The sequence below is a fragment of the Clinocottus analis genome, unplaced genomic scaffold (assembly GCF_023055335.1).
Source record: "Clinocottus analis isolate CAN_PGR_092001 unplaced genomic scaffold, fCliAna1.0.p SCAF_9, whole genome shotgun sequence".
Classification (NCBI taxonomy): Eukaryota; Metazoa; Chordata; class Actinopteri; order Perciformes; family Cottidae; genus Clinocottus; species Clinocottus analis.
The window spans coordinates 4,737,006-4,751,107 of NW_027176251.1; the positions used below are offsets into that span (position 1 = coordinate 4,737,006).

General features: G+C 44.9%; 1 protein-coding gene across 7 annotated transcripts in view; it reads right to left on the reverse strand.

Moving 5' to 3' along the window:
• kif13a (kinesin family member 13A) overlaps positions 1-14,102 on the reverse strand; it is a 34,129-nt gene that overhangs the window by 14,428 nt on the left and 5,599 nt on the right. For all 7 annotated transcript variants that reach the window (XM_068570711.1, XM_068570708.1, XM_068570707.1 and 4 more), the window contains exons 3-13: positions 7,924-7,936; positions 5,977-6,037; positions 5,101-5,193; positions 4,101-4,281; positions 2,381-2,468; positions 1,780-1,914; positions 1,546-1,658; positions 1,343-1,454; positions 702-914; positions 486-596; positions 265-399 (exon numbers count right to left, since the gene is read on the reverse strand). In XM_068570711.1, coding sequence (XP_068426812.1) covers positions 265-399; positions 486-596; positions 702-914; positions 1,343-1,454; positions 1,546-1,658; positions 1,780-1,914; positions 2,381-2,468; positions 4,101-4,281; positions 5,101-5,193; positions 5,977-6,037; positions 7,924-7,936 — 1,255 coding nt within the window. The remainder of the gene's footprint in view (positions 1-264; positions 400-485; positions 597-701; positions 915-1,342; positions 1,455-1,545; positions 1,659-1,779; positions 1,915-2,380; positions 2,469-4,100; positions 4,282-5,100; positions 5,194-5,976; positions 6,038-7,923; positions 7,937-14,102) is intronic.

Genomic DNA, 14,102 nt, shown 5'->3' on the forward strand with positions numbered 1-14,102 from the left:
CTTTAAGTTGACTATTTATCTTCTTTTTAGCGCTCCGTAGGTTGAAACAAAAGGGGAACAGATGCAGGCTCAGACGTTAATAGAACCATTTAAATGAAATGCAGACTGGTAAGTATACACTGGAACATTCCTCACAAACACATTGAACGGTTTGTGTTATTTTTCCAGTTTGGTCACCTGGGACTTGATACTCCCACAAGTAAGTATAAATACATAAATGCTACCAGTAAAACTTCAAAGGCAGCAGGGTGCGAGTAGTATTACCTTCAGATAGTAGACCAGTAGCTCATTTAGGGCAGGATCAGCATTGAGATTAACCAGGAAACACTTGTCTTCACCCACTTTAATCCCTGATGTTTCCAGAGAGATGCCCATGCTCTCCAGCTGCTTCTGGCGTTCCTGTAAATATGGATAATAACAGTGTTACTGTATATGTATAAATAGGAATTGAGGTCCTGGAGTCTGTTTATGGTGGTTGTGCGTACAGTGGCAATCTCCTCGGTCTTTCTTAGTTTCTCCTCCCAGGTGACAGTCATCTCCTGAATGAGCTTCTCAGACTCGTGCAGTTTCTCCTTCAGCTCAGGAGCCTTCAATGACTGATGGGAAATATGGAGAAAAAAAGAGACAAAATGATTGTGACATTTATGGCAAGGTTGGCATGAATTAATTCGCATCAATTGTGAGGCTCTTCGGCCTCTTACCTCGGCCTGGGAGAGTTGAACTTTGAGCTTCACCACCTCTTCCCGGAGCTCTCTTATGATCCGAGCGTTGGGGTCTTCGTTCACCACGGCGTGGTTGACGATCCTCTTGGCTCGGTCTGCGTAGCGTAGCGTGGAGAGAGTCTCCTCGTAGTTATCAGCTGCTGGACTCACTGTGGCGAGCATGGCCGTCTTGCTGTTGCCGCCAAGGTTGTCCTGAAGACAAGTAAACATGAAGCAAGGAAGCTGATAAATGTTTCTTTTACCCTTTCACCGAGTGTTTTTATTCATTTCCCATATTTGTATTTATACTTCTTAGGGAAATATTGTACATTTTACTTCACGACATTTATTTGACCTCTGAAGCTGTTTTGTTTTTGTTATTTTACATTTAAATCATATGATTTTTTAGTTCACTAAATCTGCTTATGAGTATTTTTTTCTTCTTAATTGAGTGTTGAGTCATTTTGTTTTAAACCTTCTGATACTTCTGCTGATAATACTTTTTGTATTACTTTAAATGCAGGACATTTACTTGTAAGTAAGTATTTTGTTATGTTCGAGTGTGGTATCAGCACCCATCTAGAACAACCACATACTATTGTAACAACCACTTTTAAATATGTGTAATTTGTGGGTCAAACCTTCAGCAGCCAGGTGAGGACTGAGTCTCTGTATGGCACAAACTTGGCCTTCCCCTTTACTGCAGACTGATCCGCCAGAGCAGAAATCACACAGCCTAACGTCGTGAGAGACCTACAACCACACAAATAAAACAATCACCTTTAACCTGTCAAATGATGAATTTATATTTTTGCTTGCCTTTCATATGGGGAAAAAAATATACCTGTTAATATTGCTGCCCTCTTTGAGTCTCTCTCCAGCAGCTCCAGTCTTAGACACTCGCTCGCTTCCTGCCAGGTCAACCAGACTCATCTTGCTCACTTTCTCCCCTGAATTCTGTTTACCATCACAACACAAACAAGTCAGACCCGCGATAAGACAGGATACACACACACACGAGGTGATATAATTCAAGTCAAGGCACAATTCATTGTGAATGTTGGGAGGAAAGACTGACCCCAGACTGTAGGTCATACAGCGTTTGTGTGACGATGATACTGAACACGCCATGCGATCGACTGCTCTCCTCATTCATGTTGGTGGCCGCAACTGTGCGAGATTTGTTTCCCTCTGACATTAACACCTCAATGTCCTAAAAAGATGGAGAGTGCGATAATAAAAGGAGAAAAAAAACATTTGAGGAGAGTTAGAGTTAGACATTAAGACACAATGTGACCACATTTCAGTGGATTTAGGCAAAGCGTGCACATTGGTCATTATTACAGTGAAGTCAGCCGGTATTCAGATACGGCTGAACACCGTTGCACAAATATCAGGCAGAGCAGATCAAAGGAACAGGGTGGAGATGTTGAAACTTAATTAAGGAAGGCCCTGCCAAGGCTCGGCTTAAAAATACCCAAAACCCCATGACTACTTCCCACATCGGGAATATGTGCACATGAGAGGATGTGAAGCTAAATAGCTATTCCGAATGTAAATTAGCGACATGCTATAAGGCCTTTCAGCTGCATACTATAAATCATGTCAGTGCGTACGTGACACATGAGGCCTGTGGTTGTTGATAGGAATTCAGCTGGACAGGAAGGTGAAAGACACACCTCAAAGTTGGTCACAGCCAGCTGAGACAGACCATCCACGTACGGACCCAAGACTTTGTGTTCCCGAACTTTCAAAGACTGTCGGCTCCTTCACAAAAACAAAAGAGGGAAAGCAACAAAATGAGTGAATGAGAGAAGAAAAAAAGGGAAGAAAAAAAAAGCTTTCCAATTAGGGACATATGTGCAAAATTAAAGGGTTTAATAACGCACATTGTATTGGACATTCCTCTCTTTATCAAGTACTTTTCATGAAACACTTCTTAGCAGTCATGACAGCTCAACAGATTCTTTCTGACCTTGAGTACTTGATCAGAATTAATATTTAAATTGAAATGAATGCTTGAGGGTTTGGAGGAGCTCACAAGTTAATAACACTTCTCTTGGTGCAGTAAATTAAATACATTTCTGAGAAATAAGAAACTGGTATTTCGCAAAAATGACATTTCAGAATGACTGGCGGGATTTTACATTTTGTAAAGTTGCATTTTTTATAACTCACTATTTGCCAAAATGGATTGGCCTACATGTTTTTGCAATATTGAAATAATTAACTCTTTGCATGTACCACAACTGCAATAAAATGTTAACAGGAGTTTGATGCCAAGTTGACACATGAAATAAATTCACATAAAAAGGTTCTGAATTTCTTAAAGGGCAAGGAAGGCCCTTCTGTATTGTCAACACATCTTCTTAAAAGACAACACAATGAGTTACTCCAGCTCCAAATGCTCTCTCAGCCTTCCTTTGGCTCAACCCCAAAACATTCCCAAATTTTGATTAAATTCAAAAAGGCAACAAAAAAATGTGTTGGTGATTTATTTCCAGCTTTGATTTTGGAACACTAAAGTATATATTCATGGCAAAAGGAATTGACTGAAGACAATCGACAGTGTTCATTCATCATAGTGAAACTTCCCCCGGCTGCCTGACGTGTGTTGACGAGAAATCCTACAGATCAGTAAGAATCACTGAATCCCCTCTCCATGTTGGCAGAGGCCAGGTTCCCGGCTTCCACTCTGGTAATCTACCACCCGCAGCAAACAAGAGGATGTAACCACTAGAAAGACCATCACCAACTCATAGTGGGGGCTGAGATCCTTTTTCACGCCCGACTCCAAATCTCGTGTCTACAACAGAGCCAGTGTTTGTACCTAAAAATCACGGCGGCAGATAGAAGAGCAAAAGAGTGCGAGGCTTGTTATCTATGAGCGAGAGGAAGTTGCCGTCGACGCGGCTCTGGCTTCGCCTTCAGCCATCTGCAGCACACAGAGTCCTCCCCTGTTGTCCTTCTCTGGGGCTCGGCTCACAGGCTGCTCTGACCGCTCTGCTGCTCCCAGCTTCACTAACAGATGTCCCCGAAACACACTCTCGTTCACGGCTCGCTCTCCCTCGCAGTCTGTCTGCCAAGCCACATCAGACCGCGCAGAGCGAAGAATGCAGCAGTGTCAGAGGACGATGCTGGCCGCTGCTCTGCAGGAAATGGCCGGGTCGAGCTTCCGACTCGCGCCGTTCTGCCGCCGTCCTCCATGCAGGCCCGCTAGACACAACAGAGCTATAAAACGGAGACGCAAGCTAACACAAAGCGGGAGCTGACGGTGAGGTCACAGCGTGTGCTGGAGTCGGAGTGAACCAAGACGATTCGAAAATATCAACGCAGTTTGTCGAAAGCAATGCCAACGCATAACATTCAGCGAGGTTGCACAGGTTACGTCAGACTTACCCTTTGGGGTCGAGCAGGTCACGGACCTTCTCGTTGTAGATCTCCATGAAGGACACCTCCACCTTAAAGGTATGGCCGTCGTTCTCCTCTCTGTGGACCCTCTCAAACAGCGAGCAGCAGAGTCGAGGGATCAAACCCGGCTGCTCCCCGTTCCCCATCATGGAAAAGGACTTGCCTGAACCTGGATGGACATCGCAAAGTCACACGTGACTGTATCCACTTCAGCGTCAAGCTCACACAACGCAGCGCTTCAAGCACAGTAACAGTTCATTTGAGTCTCCACTGGCACCTGATTATGGCGCCAGATGAAAAGTTAAGGGATTAACAATGTTTGAATCCATCTTCAGGGGACCATGAATGCCCAAAATGTCATCGCAATCCATCAAGTAGTCAAGGCATGTACTAAAAAAGTACACAAACGTCAACCTTAGTCAGATGATAACCAAATCCATCAGGATGTATCCTCTGGGAACTATGATGACTGTACAATATTTTGTGTCAATCCATGCAGAATGTTGAGATGTTTCAGTAGGGATCAAAATGGCGGACCAACCAACGGATGGCGGATGGCAACCAACATTGCCATCCCAAGATCAAATGCCATGTGCTTCTCAGGTTCCCATCACGGCTAACGTGCTGCAAACTTTTTTCTCTCATACATTCTCATATGTTCTTCTCAGGATTGGAGGGCCACTGAAATATTTATGCTCTTCTCAGTAGCTGTGTCTCTTTACCGAGTGACTCACTCCAAGACAGGAAGTGGGATAAAGGGTCTAATTTGATCCAGAGTGAAGGAAGGACAGGAGTTAAGTGATTCACCAGTGTGCATAGAAATACAAGTCTTCCTGTTCTTTAAACTTTCTACGGACACATCTGGGGACAACTCGACCTGCAAATACACTTAGAGACCTAAGTGTAGTCGAGGTAGTTCATTATTTATAAATGCTTCAAAGACTGCATGAAAAAAATGGACTCAATGTAAAATGAAATGTTCAGTTACCTGTTTGTCCATAGGCAAATATGCAGGCATTATATCCCTGGAATGCATTTTCAAGTATTCCCTCTCCAAGGCACTTGAACACCACCTCTTGTCCTTTTAGACAAAGAATCGCCATGGAGATTGTGGTAAACAGATAAACCATTCAGTCATACAAGCACTACGACTTGTCTGGTTTGCATACTTGAAGTAGTGCAAGCACATGAACACATCGACATGGATCAATAAGGGACACTAAACAAGTGACGATGAAGAATGAGAAATCATGAAAGATGACAGATTCCTGTCTGCTCGTGTGGAAAATGCAGCGCTGTGTAAAGAAATCTTGTGTGTTGCGCCCGTCATGCTCCCGCTGAATGGGACAGCTGTTTAAAGAGCTAAATAAAGCCTCGGCCCGGGCCCTTGAGGCAGCCCTTCACCGAACAGATTGGCTTGTCGGTTTAGCACAAAGCCGATGCAAGTGTTACATTTCCATCCCAAAATAAAGTGTGATATGACAAGAAGGATATTTACAATAACGATGGAAATCTTCATGGACTAGCGGTAATAACCTCTTTTCTCTATATGTTTATAAAAAAACGTCGCTGTGACCTTTTCCTTGCAGCTCTCATTGGAGAAATACACACTTCCAATATTTTAGCACGCGTTGCTAGTTTTATTGTTACAAATACAAAGACAACTAACTTCATTGCCCATTTTAACGTGTTCACTCAAAATGCAAACGACCTTACTTTGCTTTGCATGATACAAAAACATCTTTCCATTGAGGAGGGACTTTCCCTGCACGATTGCTGCACAAAGCTCAGCAGTCTTCACACGGGACGGGATTTGAGTTCTTTGGTGATGAGTAAAGGATCAGTTTCAGTGTTTATGACTCACCAGCATATTTGGGAACGTTGGACTCGTCCATGGACCAGAAACAGTGGTCAAAGGCGAACACCTGCAGAGGAGTCAGCACAGGGAGCGTAAACACACAACTTCTCACACTTGTCGAGGCATGTGCAGCGCAACACAACCCCGCTCTTTCTTAGTAGTGGTCTTAAGTCTTACTGCGGTACAAGAAAAAAAACAGGCTAATTGTGCCGTACCATGCCACCCTGCAGTAAATCAGGAAGACCGAGCTAGTCTGAGTGAGTGAGATGAGGTCTGACCGAGTATTGTTCGGGGTAGTGCTCGTTAAGACCGCACCGCGACCGTCTGCACAAATCCACCGTTCAGCTGCCCCGAGTTGTGTCATAGCGGCTGGATTTAAATGAATTCATAAATCAGGGTCAGCGCTCCCCAGAAGAAATTCCAGCACCCGGTGACCCTCGTCTCCAAGGAAACGGGGCTGTAGCCTGTTCCCGGTGGTGCAGGCTGGCTCTCGGCCCTCAGCGCCGGGTCTCACAACACGGGCTCCAGCAGCAGAGGCCCCTTGTGTCCCCCCCCCGAGGCACCTGTAGGAGTTCTGGATGGATGACCACAAAGAAGATGCTCTATGGGAAAGAGCAGTGGCCTCATTGACCAAGGACTCCCCCCTCCCCTCCCTCCTCCTCCTCATCCTTCATTACTGTATATCCCCACGCATCTTAAACGTCTCTTTTCAGCAGCTTCAATTAGTTAGCCTAGAAATGTCTCATATAGATTTGGTTTCTGCTTATTCAAAACACGGCCCATGTCGGTGGGAGATAATTTACCAAAGTCCACACTGAAGGAGGTAATAGGCTTTTCACGTGCGTGGCTCCCTCAAAGAATTGCTGCCGCACCGTCATCCTGCAGTGCAAGCACATCGCTGCTGCACATCACCACTGCTGGCTTTCAGTGCACTGGTGCCAGAGCACTTTCCCCCCCCCCCCGACACAAATAACTCAAATAATTGAACTCCCCTCTAATCATAATAGGGGCTCTTGGCCAGGGAAGCACTGGTTGCACAGTCAGCATGGGAAGCACTGAGATCACTGCATGCTTTGAAAGCAAGACCTCCTCTTGTGACTTCAGACAAGTGAGTGGGTGCCATTCAAAAGGAACAAAAGTGCCATCATTCCCAATTAGGGTTGGTTTGGTAACTAGGCCTTCAATCTGCTCTGGACTGCCTCTTTCCAGCCTGAGGGTGTGACTGCGCAACAAATTGTTCATGATTGGACAATTACTATTAATCAGCGGTGCAAATAATGACGGAGCTGAGAAACACAATGTCCTCTCTGTCATTTTCTGGGATGAAAACTGTTCGAACGTGATTGAACTGCAACCCCCGTTTGCCCTTGAGGACGCAGGGGGACTAATTTGAGTGCCACTATAGCTTAGCAGACAGCCACGTGCTCGTCTAGTTGAAGGGTATTACGGTGGGGTAACTCAGGTTCACGGGCCCCAGAAACCGCGCGCGCCCGTTGCCCGCGCTGACGCTCCCCCCGGTCCCGTCAGCGGCCGAGCGCACCGAGCACAAAGCCCGTCCCTGGTGTGTGTGTGTGTGTGTGTGTGTGTGTGTGAAGCATCTTTGAGCCAGTCGCCAGCGTGTTGTCAAGGGGGGCGGTGGGGGTGCACTCCAACAATGCAGCTTTGAATGCGCACACACACTGCCCTCAGTGTCCGCGCTCATCCCTCTCTCATTGTAGAGCCTTTGTGGGTGTTCACGAGATCTTAAGAGTGCTGACACATTCACACGGACATCTATCCGGCTCCTGCCGGACTACCAAACTACTAAATCATTCGCAATCACGTCCCTAGAAACTTGTGCAGGATGCTTCTCATCCCCTCGGGGGGAACCGTGTTGTGCAGCATCCTGCTACTGGATGATTTTTTTTTGGGGGGGGGTGGGGGTCGTAACAGAATGAGCTGAAGGTTACATACCTTAGATTGTTTCCTGTTGAATGAGAGGGGCAATCCATCATAATCAGAAGAAACCCACGAGTGAACCGGAAAGAAAAGCAAGAGAGAAGGAACAACATGTTAGGATTGATGCGATGTAACAGTCACAGCATGGCCACACTCCGATGGAACTGTACTTCTCACAGTAGGAAACCTCCCATTGTCTGTGTCGACAAGCAGCTGCATTTTAAACCAAATTCTCAAATTCCTGGTGGGACTTCCACATTCACCACTTCCATCATTCATGCACTCATTACATCTTTTTCCACACTGTGGCGTTTCCTGGTGGTAGGTGCTGCTGCGATTTGGTTCATAATTGGACCAGTGGAGCATGAGGAAGGGAAGAGATTTAGAATTCAATGTCCCACTGACTCTGTTGAGTAAATAGCTCTTATGCCTGTGGACTTAACAGAGAGGCCAGGTTGGGGAAGCCGCACTCAGCATATACAGCTGCCGGAACCAAGGACAAAAGGGTAATATATGTGGCACTAAGTCATGTCGGATTATTCTCTTAACTGGAGAGGGAATCCCCCAAAGCTGGAAAACTATAACAATAATGTAACAGATCCAAATATGACGGACATCCCAATGCATGGCGAGGGAATGGTAGTTTTTGGTCCGTGCATGTTGCAGTATGATGCAGCTCAACAAACACACCACCCCAGTGCTTCTACATCTGCAACGGTCCTGTCCTTCAACAGTCAGCAGATCCCTCCTGCAGGCGTCTGCTGGCACGGAGACAGAGGTGGACATCACCTTCACACGGTAACCGATACGGGCCGAGACTGAAACGCTGCACCGAAGCGTCTCACACAGACTGCGCTGAGTCACCAACAATAGCATGCCTGGGGAGCTGCACGACAACACCCACATGACAATATTCTTCAGCACTTCATGTTCAACGTTAAAGTCGTTTAAGTCATTTAAGGATATGAATTAGGAAGAGATTTACTTTGAGGGCGATACTAAAGCCTTTAACTGTGCTCAAGCTCATTATGATAAGGGACGGGAAAGCGAGAGAGGGGGTAAGAGGAGTACAAAAAGGAGAGGGCCTCGTTTGGGTTCAGACCCCTAATCTGAATCTGGGTCACTGACAACCACTGCGACTGGGTCTCAATCAGAGCAGACAAAGACTGCAGCAGGGCCCCGTCCTCTCGTCGGGCCCTCCTCGCTGCAGAACAGAGAGCGAGTCTGTGAGGAGCTACGAGGTGCTTTAGCGTCAGACGGCAGGGAGAAGACATGTAAGACTTCCGATTGGCGGACCAGGAGATGAGATCAAGGATCACTGACCGGGTCACAAAGCTAACTCAAAAGGTCAAATCAAATCATATGGCGGTGCGACAAAGAGGATGTGTGAAAGATTCAAATGACATGTGGGCGAGTTATGACAACAAATAGACAGACGACAGCTCCAAGCGCAGAATGAGAAATGGACAAAGGCAGAGAACAGACGCAGCCCTACGTCGACCAAAAGGACAACAGACACGAGACCGGAAAGAGAGAGACAGACTAACAAACAAAGCACACATCAAATGTGGAGACAAAAGACGTGCAGTTATGGAATGTGTGCAGTCTAGACTCTTCTAAACTATCAGCGGTTTGTTGGCTCTTGCTCATTGTGTCATAACTACAGTTCATGGCATGCTGAAAGACAATGAGGGGAACTGTTTAGAACTGTCTATATTTAGGATTTCATAGAGCTACTATTTACTCACCAAGCCACTAAAGAAATACATTTAATTCAATAAAGGATTTGTCTGATAAGACTGAAAAGACCTTCCACTCAATAAGTACATTCGGCTCCAGTTTACCCACAAATTTGTACCTTTCTTTTAAAAAACATGTAAATGATGTCCTTGACACTTGGTTATGTAAATCCTTTATTATTTTACACTCATGTTATAACATTTACAAGTAGTTGTTGCAAAAAAGAGACTCATTTGAAGATTGACTTTCAATCACTATAATACCAGGACTATGTTTAATGCAGTGGGCGTTGCATGTGAAATTGAATTATTTAATACGGTCAATGCGGCCGTAGCTCATATGTTCGTCCTGAAACCACAAGGTAGCCGGTTCGATCCCTGGTCTCCCCACAGTTTGCATGTCAAAGTGTCCTTGAGCAAGACACTGGACCCCCGCGCGCTTCACAGCAGCCCACTGCTCCTTAACTACTAAGGATGGGTAAAATGCAGAGAATGATTTCCCCAGTCTGGGATTTATGAAGGATTATAAATCAAAACTGCTCAATATGAATGTGGATTAAATTTACTGCTGCAACGAAGAAATTATTTGCATGATCAACAAATCAGTGAATTCATATCACAATTCAAAGTGAAACAAACTACCACTATCCTTACCCATAACATAACTCATACAACGATTACACATGATAATTACTTGGTAATTACATATCTTAATTCACCCGTTTAATTCACACGCTGCCGGTGGAAGCTCGGCCACAAACGCTGTAGAGCGCAGCGCCAAGTGATTCAAGCATGAAGTCTGTGGGACATCAGCTTAGTAATCAGCATGCATGCCAAATCATGGCTTATTACAGGCTGTGTTGTGGTTGACCAAGTGTGTGACACACACACACATACTGTATAACACAGAAGTGCCAGATAACATCAGATTCTTTCCTCCTTAGAGGCAGATACGGGCAGACCCTGCAGACCCTGCAGGGCAATGCTGAAGTCTAAAAGTCCCGTCGGGGGCTGGTTGTGTGTGGCTTAATGTGTGAGTCATCACGGGCACGCTCAGGCTCCCACGCCTCCAGCTACCTGATGCCAAAGCACCCTGTGAATGGTTTCAACGTGGCCGACGGTGGACGTCGACCTCTGCTACGCTACTGCGATTCACCGCTCCGTTTTGATTCCGTGACAGAGGAGCACGCTATGATTTTCTTCATTAAACCCTTATTTCTTATAACTTTGAATAGGAAATACCGCCTCAGAACCATCCTTTAAATTCAAGGTCAGATTAGTTTCGATCACAAGTGAAATCATGTCATCTTTGTGGTCCTGGTTGCAGCTCAGACCCAGTTAAGCTGGTGGCCAAAAGGGAGGTATGACGGGTGGGTGAGCAGCAGTGGCATCTCCCCCCCTGGTCATGGAGCAGGATTAAGGCCACTGGGTTATTATGCCACCAAAAACTGCGCTCTTCTAGCCCAGTAGGCCAAAAAACAGAATAATCCACTGTATCATCCACCTACTGAAGCATCCATCCACCCTTAAAAAAAACAGCAATGCACAGCCATGCTCCACAGAGGTCTAAGACACATGGCTATTTCACATTTTCATGCATCACTTCATAGTATCTGACAAACTGACAGATCTGGAGCAGACGGGTTCAAATTAGCTTCCAGAAATTATGCAAATGCTGTTATCTTCTGAAACGTCATCCCCGAAAAATAAGTCATAACTACAAGAAATGAGTCCAAATCGAGAAACACACATGTTGTGGCTCCCCGTTTTTCCAACACATGAAGAATTTACAGTCAGATTCATAAGTGGGATTTAGCAGGCTTTTGTAGGAGTTTGATGATGAAATCCTGCTGCTCAACTGGGATATGCAAGTCACATGGATGAGGTTAACCCCCCCCCCCCCCTGTGGAGTTGACATTCATCACATTCATCTGTCCTGTGCAAGCAGGGGCACACACCCCATGGATTAAAATACCACTTCTCGATCTGTTGCTGAAACTATGGCTGCGCCGCTCCTTTTACCTCCATTAAACCGCACACATGACTCGTTGCTCTGTTTGGTTGTTGAAACGTTTCAGACCATTTCAATTCAAGAAGCTCCAGAGCCAAACACAAAGTTCAGAGCTCTCTCTCTCTCTCTGTGTGTGTTTGAGAGAGAGAGAGAGAAAGTGTTGGGTTACAGTGCACGGTGCTCTCACAGGCCACAGGCTAACATTTCAGTTGGTCCTCCAGCATGTTGAGAAGTGAACACGCTGCTCTCCACCCACTGAACGCAGAGGTCACGCTGCTGCACAGACACACAGGAGGGAGCAGGGAAATGCCATCAGTGAGTTACAGTAAGGGAGGGCGGGTCTCTGGTCTGACTAATTAAAACTCAAGATGACATGACAAGTGGTTGAAGTCAGAGGTTTACACTCAGGACATTTAGATGGATTGAAAGCAGCAGTGTTAGCTTATTGCTACTATACCACTTATTCAACTACTGAGGCGTCCAACTCTGACTTCGGCCTCACAAATGATTTCTGGAGCTTTTTCAGCTGGAATACGCAGCATAGCCACTGGAAGTATGCAACGTCTTGGCGGAAGAAGTATTCAGAGCCTTTACTTCAGTTAAAGTACAAATACCATAATGTCAAACTACTCCAGCCCAAGTGAGTCCTAAAATTAAAATCAGGTATTGTGTTTTGACCACTAATAGAGCATGTGTATCTATTTGTGGGGTTAATTTATGGATCGGGTTTGATGAAGAAATGAAGCCAAGTACAAAGTTAAATCAATTTAAGAAAATGTACAGCAAAAGTTGTTTTTTTTGAGAAGTACAGGGATGAGGAAGGTGTCATGTCTCCCTCAGCATTTAGGTGTATGATAGAGAACAATAAATCAATTATTTGTGTTATGTAAGTGAGAGAAAGGGGTAGATTACTTCTGCCTCCTTCTTTTTGAACACGTCGTATGTATTTGCTGTTTATAAATGTAGATGCTGCTGGTTGTATTGGTTATTTTTGTTTTGTTACTGAAGCAGCATTTCACTGCTGTAGCTGAAGCTAGTTTTAGCTGCTATATTTACGGTTCGGTGGTTTAATCCAGTGGCTCACAAGATCACTGGGAAACGAAAGAAAACAAAAACAAGTTCTAATTCACAAATCCATTTTTTTATTCTTTGAACTTCTCCCTTGCTTTTTTGAGAGATAATGAATCATTTCAACGGCTATTTAAATGAAACCATGCGAGACGTTTCGAGGGGAAAGGGCTCTTGAGCAGCTAACACCATCAACGTGACAGCGAGCGAGACAGCTTTTTGTACTGCAAGGGGACGTGTTATATTCTAAAATGTAACTAGACCTGACAGATAATTGTAGTGGAGTAAAAGTATGAAGTGGAATACAATGAAAATACCCCTACAAAGTATCTTAACGTTGTACTTTTTGAGTATTCTTGAGTAAACACACAACACAACACTGAACTTGGCAAGTTGAACATTTTAGGAACAAACGTGTTTATGGTTCATTGTTCTAAATGCTAAACTTAGCGTCATATGAAAATAGTTGAGGGGCGGCTGGGGGATATCACTCATTAGGTCATCAACGTAGCTCCAAAATGTTTCTGTAACTTGGCAACTGCTCTCGCTCAACAACAGTGGTAAACATGGAGGAGAGACAACCGACCAGCCTCATGAGTCAAAGTTCCAAAGTGAAAGCCAAGCTGAGGAGCTCACAAACAGCCGTAATGTAACTGCACTGCCATCATCAAGCGCACATGATGCTCATACTGTCTATTGTGTGGGACTCTCGAAGTTTCCATAACAAATGTTAACAACACATGATGCAGACAGGGACTAATTTAATCTTCTTCGGTATTTCTGACACCAGTGTGACGAGTCAGGTCAGCAGCAGGCTGTGTGTGCTAAAAAACAAGGAGGCGAAATGAGCACATATGCTCTGAAGACTTGAATCTGGTTGGTTTCAAAGGCATCGAACAAGACAGAAAGAAGTGAAGTTCATCAATGTGTTTTAATATGGGAAGGCTTCTACCCCGGGGGAAATGAAAGGACACATTTACTACCAGGACACACCTCCTTTGACCCCGGTCTGTCACTTATCTGAATGCTTGCGCCGTGTGGCTGGTAATGAAAATAGACGACAAAAGCAAGAGCATACTCATAAAGCATAAAACATATCAGAAAAAGTCTTTAATTGCGACGCGGCCCAAAAAGATGTTGGCAGTGATTACGTGCTTGGATAATTCAAAGTAATGACTATTTATTTCCAGAGAATGAAAAACTTGTTTTTAAGCTCTTTCTAATGTCACATGGCTAAACTTTCCCTAATGGGAACGGAAAGTGAGGCCACATTAAAACCTCCAATAAACCCCACGATGACATTCAATTAATGTAAAAACTTCAAAAAGACTTGATACAAGAGAACCACGCGAGGAGTCAGAAAACCAGTACCACAG